Source organism: Callospermophilus lateralis, chromosome 15, assembly GCF_048772815.1.
Source record: "Callospermophilus lateralis isolate mCalLat2 chromosome 15, mCalLat2.hap1, whole genome shotgun sequence".
NCBI lineage: Eukaryota > Metazoa > Chordata > Mammalia > Rodentia > Sciuridae > Callospermophilus > Callospermophilus lateralis.
In genome coordinates, this window is record NC_135319.1 from 79,500,180 (window position 1) to 79,506,179 (window position 6,000).

General features: G+C 34.7%; 1 protein-coding gene across 1 annotated transcript in view; it reads left to right on the top strand.

Annotated features, from left to right (window-relative positions):
• The window catches only part of Trub1 (TruB pseudouridine synthase family member 1), a 28,842-nt gene extending 23,054 nt beyond the window's left edge, over positions 1–5,788 (top strand). Inside the window, exons 5-8 of the mRNA XM_076834458.1 lie at positions 290–362; positions 1,987–2,126; positions 4,328–4,384; positions 5,130–5,788. Coding sequence (XP_076690573.1) covers positions 290–362; positions 1,987–2,126; positions 4,328–4,384; positions 5,130–5,389 — 530 coding nt within the window. The 3' untranslated portion in view covers positions 5,390–5,788. The remainder of the gene's footprint in view (positions 1–289; positions 363–1,986; positions 2,127–4,327; positions 4,385–5,129) is intronic.
• Positions 5,789–6,000: the final 212 nt, after the last annotated feature.

The window sequence follows — 6,000 nt, forward strand, 5'->3', positions numbered from 1 at the left end:
TGCATACATGATGATTGGGCCATTTTTATTGAAGAAAAAAAAATTGAAGCAATGGAAATTTAATCTTAACAAAGAACAATATGAGATTTTCTATCCATTTTATCTCATTAACACATATTTTATTCTTCTCAACCAGGTAGAATTTGGTCTATAAGAAATACATTTTAATATGCTTAGTTGGAAAATTTTTTTTAAAAGAATTCAGAGCTGTTGGTGCTGTAAAAATAGTGCATGTATTTCTGTGATTGTTTTAGTATCACTTTTTGTTGTTGTTGTTCATTTTTGGCAGATAAAATAACACAAGAAGATATGGAAGGCATACTACAGAAATTTACTGGGACAATAATGCAAGTACCCCCTCTGTGAGTTCAATTATTGATTTGATTAAGTGTTTAAATTACTTTCCACTGCTTAACATCGCTCTAAACTAGAATGGGATTCCTTTTGTTACATGGCAAGGCAGATTTTAAATCTGCCATAGGGAATGATCGTGTAAAGGTGAGCCAGATTTAGACTCACGTGAAGCTCTGTCTAGGAGGTAGTGTGGCGTGGTCTCCTGTCCTTGGGTGTTCCACAGTCTAGCATCTGGGCTGTTTGTGTTTTTATCAGCCTTTCCAATTCTGTCTACAGATATCAAGGCAGTTCTGCTGCTCAGAGATGTCTTTTTCCAGAAATTGCCATGAAGGACCGTGCGGAGAGCATCAGAGTTGTGCTAATATGCACTGCCTCTCAGAAGTTAGGCCCATTCCTTTGGGGCCTAGAATTTTTCTCTATGACAAATGGAACAGATGACAGTTATACTAAAAATATAAATATTTTGCTTTACCACTCGGTTCATTCAGGTTGCTATAACAAAATATAAACTATAGCTTAGAAACAGCAGAAATTATTTCTCACAATTTTGGATGCTGAGAAGTTCAAGATAAGGCACTCCTGGTTCAGCTGTTGGTGAGGGCCAACTTTCTCATAGCCAGTGCCTTCTTACTGTGTTCTCACAATGAAGGGGCAAGACAGCTGTCTGGGGCCTCTTTGGTAAGGGCAGTGACCCCTTCTGGGAGGGCTATGCTCTGTGATCTAGTTACCATCCGAAAGGTCCTGCTTTCTAATACCATAATACTGGTACTTAGGATTTCAACTTTTAAATTTGGAAGAGTCATAGCACCACTTAACCATATTTGTACACGTGTGACCATTTCAGGCAAATCACTTTTTTTTTTTTTTTTTAAATGACTGAGGTTGAGTCAGGATAAGTTACTAAGAGTTATTTTAGAATTTTGTATTCATATTGCATTTTTAAGTCTTTTTTCCCCTCTTTTTAAGAATGTTGAACTACCTATGGAAAAATGGTTTTTCATATATTTCCTCAAATGTAAAACTTTAAAAATTTTAATAAGGCCTGAATAAAAATTAACTTAGGCCATTGTTAAACTGAATTAAACTTATAAGGACCATTTTAGATTTTCTTTGCTCTGACTATCCAAGGATTTTGTGACCTAATAAAATTTTATTACATAAAGCTAAAATATATGAAGTAGAGTTTATGCTTATAAGCTTTTTAGAAACACTGATAACTTTAATATAAAGTGAAATTTATTATAGTAGAAATTATTTCAAGGAAATTTATCTGAGATCATTATGACCAGAGGCTACTACTGAGTTCCTTGTGCCCTTGACATAGAAAGAGACTAGGGAAGGGAATGTATGAATAGCCCATCTCCAGGAAGATCGTTAAAGAAGGGCTCATTGAATGCCAGAATGGGCTCAAATTAGCCTCTAAGATATTTAGGAGCTTTATCCCTGAAAACATTTTGGAGTGGGTTGGAAGAAAAAACAGTTCAAGTTTTAGAAGGGCTTTTCACTTTAAAGGGCTGCTAGATATTTTTCTTTTCATGCCATCATATGGAATTACCATCTCTCATTCTCTCTCAATCTCCCTCAGATCGTCCTCTCTTATTCCCTCCCTCTCTCCCTCTCTTATCTTGTAAGCTATTCTGCATTAAAGAAAGATGGACAGAGACTTTCAACTTTAATGAAGCGAGGTGAAGTAGTAGAAGCAAAACCTGCCAGGCCAGTAACTGTATACAGTATCTCCCTTCAAAATTTCCAGCCGCCATTTTTCACATTAGGTAAGATGGAGAAATCTGAAATCATTTGTATTTACTGTACCTTTATTTATATTTAGTTGCTATTCAATAATTCTAATGGTTCCCTATGTTTTTGGAGATTCTTCTTAAATTTTGAATTTATGAAAGGTTGTGATTTGGTTACATATTTAATGAGATACCTCAACCTACATGAAGGTTCAGAAATGTCTTTTTCACTAGGCTGAGTTTTTCATGTTATAGGATGTCATCTTGCTATTAAATTGGAAGTAGCATACCTTAGATCCATCCCTCTGGAGAAGGTCTGGGGATGTGGCTCAGTTTAGAGCACTGCCTAGCCTGTCCAAGGCCCTGGGTTTCATCCCCAGTACTGCAAAAAGAGAGAAAAAGCTCTCTATGGAGAAAACAGTATATATCTTCAATGTTTTAGACTTAAAATTTTTACCTTATGGAATGCTTTTCTTTCCATTTTTGACTACTGCTGATACATTTGGTTTTAGAATAGATGTCAATTTGTCCTCTTAATATTCTTTAATAAAGAAAAAAATTCTTTATTAAAGAATTTTATCCTTTAATAAAATATTTTTAGCTTTTGGACAAAAACAAATTTTAAGAATGGACTCATTCCCCCCCCCCCCCCGCCCTTTGTTTCCTGTAAGTTACTACTAAAGATCCTGAAAATATGGAAGAAGCAGATAAGGCAAAATGTATCTTTGACAACATGGTCACATTTTAATTCAGGCCATCAATTTGAATATGTAATTCAGATTTGAAATAAACTAAAAAGCTAGTTTTTGTTGTTTAGAAATTTTATGTGTTTCCTGGCTGCAGCAAGTTGTAGGTAAAGTCCTGAGCACCTAAGAGCTGTGAAGTATCAGGAGATGTAGTTCTTGATGCTCAAGCTCTCTGACATTGATCCCACCATGAATTTCATATAGTTAGGATTCCTTTTAGAAATAACTTTCCAAAACCTTTATTCCTAAACTTTGTTGCTTTTTGTCATTGGCATTATTATTTAATGTGTATTAGGTTTCTGCAGAATGTGGTATTATATAGTTAAAGAAACTCATTTTCTTAAGTACCTTGATTGTAAACTGACAAATAATGAAAAAAAAAAATCACACTGAAAAGTATTTTGCTCCATTCACTGAAAATGCAACAGCTGGCCTGGCAGAGTGAGTATTGTTTACAAAAATAAGAAAATTCCTATTTTTCTGACTTCATATGTCATAAATGCCTTATTTCTTTGACTCAAGACTGCAGTAGGCCAAAGAGTTGTCTTTCACCGAAGTCAGATATAATGCAAAAAATGTCAGCCCACCTCGATTCCATCCTGGTGCTCCTTTGTATTTTATCAGTGTCCCCAACCATTAGTTCATGGGGGGAAAGAAAGAAGAATAATTAAAATCTCGAGGTGGGGAATTTTTATTAATTTCCCTGATGGCTGTATTCCTGCCTTGATATTAGAAACAGCAAGAATGTAGTCCTTTTGTGTAGAAATGCGGCAGCTCTTTTCGGTATATCTTGAAGATAATGAAATGAAGCAAACCCCTGCTCTCCACCGATGAACTTGTAAATGCTATGCTAACAAGCTGATTAGATATTCAGTCAGTCCTAGGACTTTGTGTAATTTCAAGTTATGTTGTGATTTTTTTCAAAAATATTTCAAAAATAACATTTACTTATCCTGAGTTTTCTGAGTATAGTATAGTACACAAACATGATTCTTATCATTGTGAAAGGATTTCTTTGTTGCTTGGTTTGTTGGTTATATTTTTTTGAACTTACATATCTGAAAGGTTTTAAATATCTACAGCTCATGGGAGCAAAGCTGATATTTCTAACCATTTAAAACCTAATAAATGAACAAGGTTCATGTATCTGAAAGTATTTTTAATGTCTGTATTTCATGACAGCAAAACCGAGATTTCTAACTATTTAAAACCTATTAAGGGAACAAGGCTGAGGTATTAAAGTGGTATGACTCGCCAGTTAATTTAAAATGTGTTCATGAGTTTCTGCTGTTTGCTTTCTCCACACTTTGACTTTTCAATCTCACAAACACATATGCTGCAGGATGAATAATTTATGTTTCAGCACATAAATATTTTATCACTCAATGGTTTGCATAGTGCATTTTTTACACTTGTTTAGGGGCATCATTTCTATGTAAAGTGGATTTCATAGGAGGTTAGCAATTTACCATGTCACTGTTAACATTCCAGATGTTGAATGTGGAGGAGGTTTTTATATCAGAAGCTTGGTCAGTGACATTGGCAAAGGTAAGCAGAAAAATGAATTATGAATCATCATTTAGAGAGTAATATTCCTTTTTGATGGGAAGAGGGAATTTTCTATTTTTCATATTTCTGAGTACTGGCCTGTGGAACTGAGCTCTTACTGCTTTCAGCCTTGGGAGCATTGTCAGTTTCTAGCATGGAATTACCATCCTCTGCAGCTATAGTGAGGGACTTGTGATGGGACAGGAAGAGAAAGGAATGGCAGATGAAGGCAGGAGTAATGAATGCAAGAGCCAATGTTTTTTTAAGTACAAAACATTTTAAATCCAAGTAGATATCAGAAAAAAAAGACGTATCCTCCTAAAAGTTATATTTATTGATGCAAATCACATTAAAAAAAAAAAATCCTGGAAACCATAGTCTCACAAACCACCAGGAAGTTGTGATTCTGGCTCTGCTTTTCCCGGCAGTTACAACACTAGAATAGTATATCTCCTGTGCAAAGTAAGGGTAAAATTGACCTCATGAGGTTGCTTCATGAATTGAATAAAAATAAATATGTGCCAGTTTTTTGTAGACTTTAAAGCAGTTCATGAGTTATTATATTGTTTTGCTACTTAATTATTTGTTTATCTCAGGGGTCTTGGCTCTTACTGGTTTACTTATAGTTCAGCTTTAGGGATGGTTTTGAGAGGTTTGAGTCAAGTTCTTTTGTCTTTTGAAAGATTGTAGATTGTGAAATACTGAAACACTCATCTTATGGAATTTTCACCTTTTGTTGCTGTAGAGCTCTCTTCCTGTGCCAATGTACTAGAGCTTACCCGAACCAAACAGGGGCCATTTACACTAGAAGAACATGCCCTCCCTGAGGACAAATGGACAATTGATGATGTTGCACAGTCTCTTGAGCATTGCTCGTCTCTTCTGCCAGCAGAGCTGACACTTAAAAAATCAAAACCTGAAGAGTCTAATGAGCAGATTTTGAGCTGTGAATATATGACTCTAAATGAGACAAAGGGGGAAGATGATGTTAATAAGACATTCTGAAGTTGACCTGAGAATATCATCATTTCCTGGTTGACATTTGAATCCTGTTTGTAGATGCAGAATGACAAGCTACGTGCAAGGGACAACCGGTTCTTCTAACTACTACTTCTTCTTTTTTTTTTTTTCATGAATAAAAATGACCATCATTTAGTTTCTATAGCCTACAACTTATTTACTATACATTATGAATGGAGTTGCACTTGTTCAATTCTTTTCTATACTATCAATTGTTCTTTTAAGATATTTTTATATTAAAATATGAATTTGATTGGAATCAGGATATTGATGCTGAGTTTGATTTCTTCAGCCTTTTTCTATGAAAAAGCTGAACTGATTTTCTAAGCAAAGATTTATGAGCTACGTGTCTGAGTAACATCATTAAATGTGATTTTGATTTTATTTGGATTTCCATGTGGCTTCATTGTTTAAGAATTCTCTAACTCTGAAATGGCTATTACTGAACTCCTCCTTGCCTTTGGAGAGTTTGTTATTTAAAAACATTTCCTTAAAAAGACTGTACTCACCTAGTATTTGCTGTGTGTGTTTAGATCTTAGAAATGAATAAAGTTTTATAATAAATATTTGTAAATGAACCAATCATTGCTGCTACC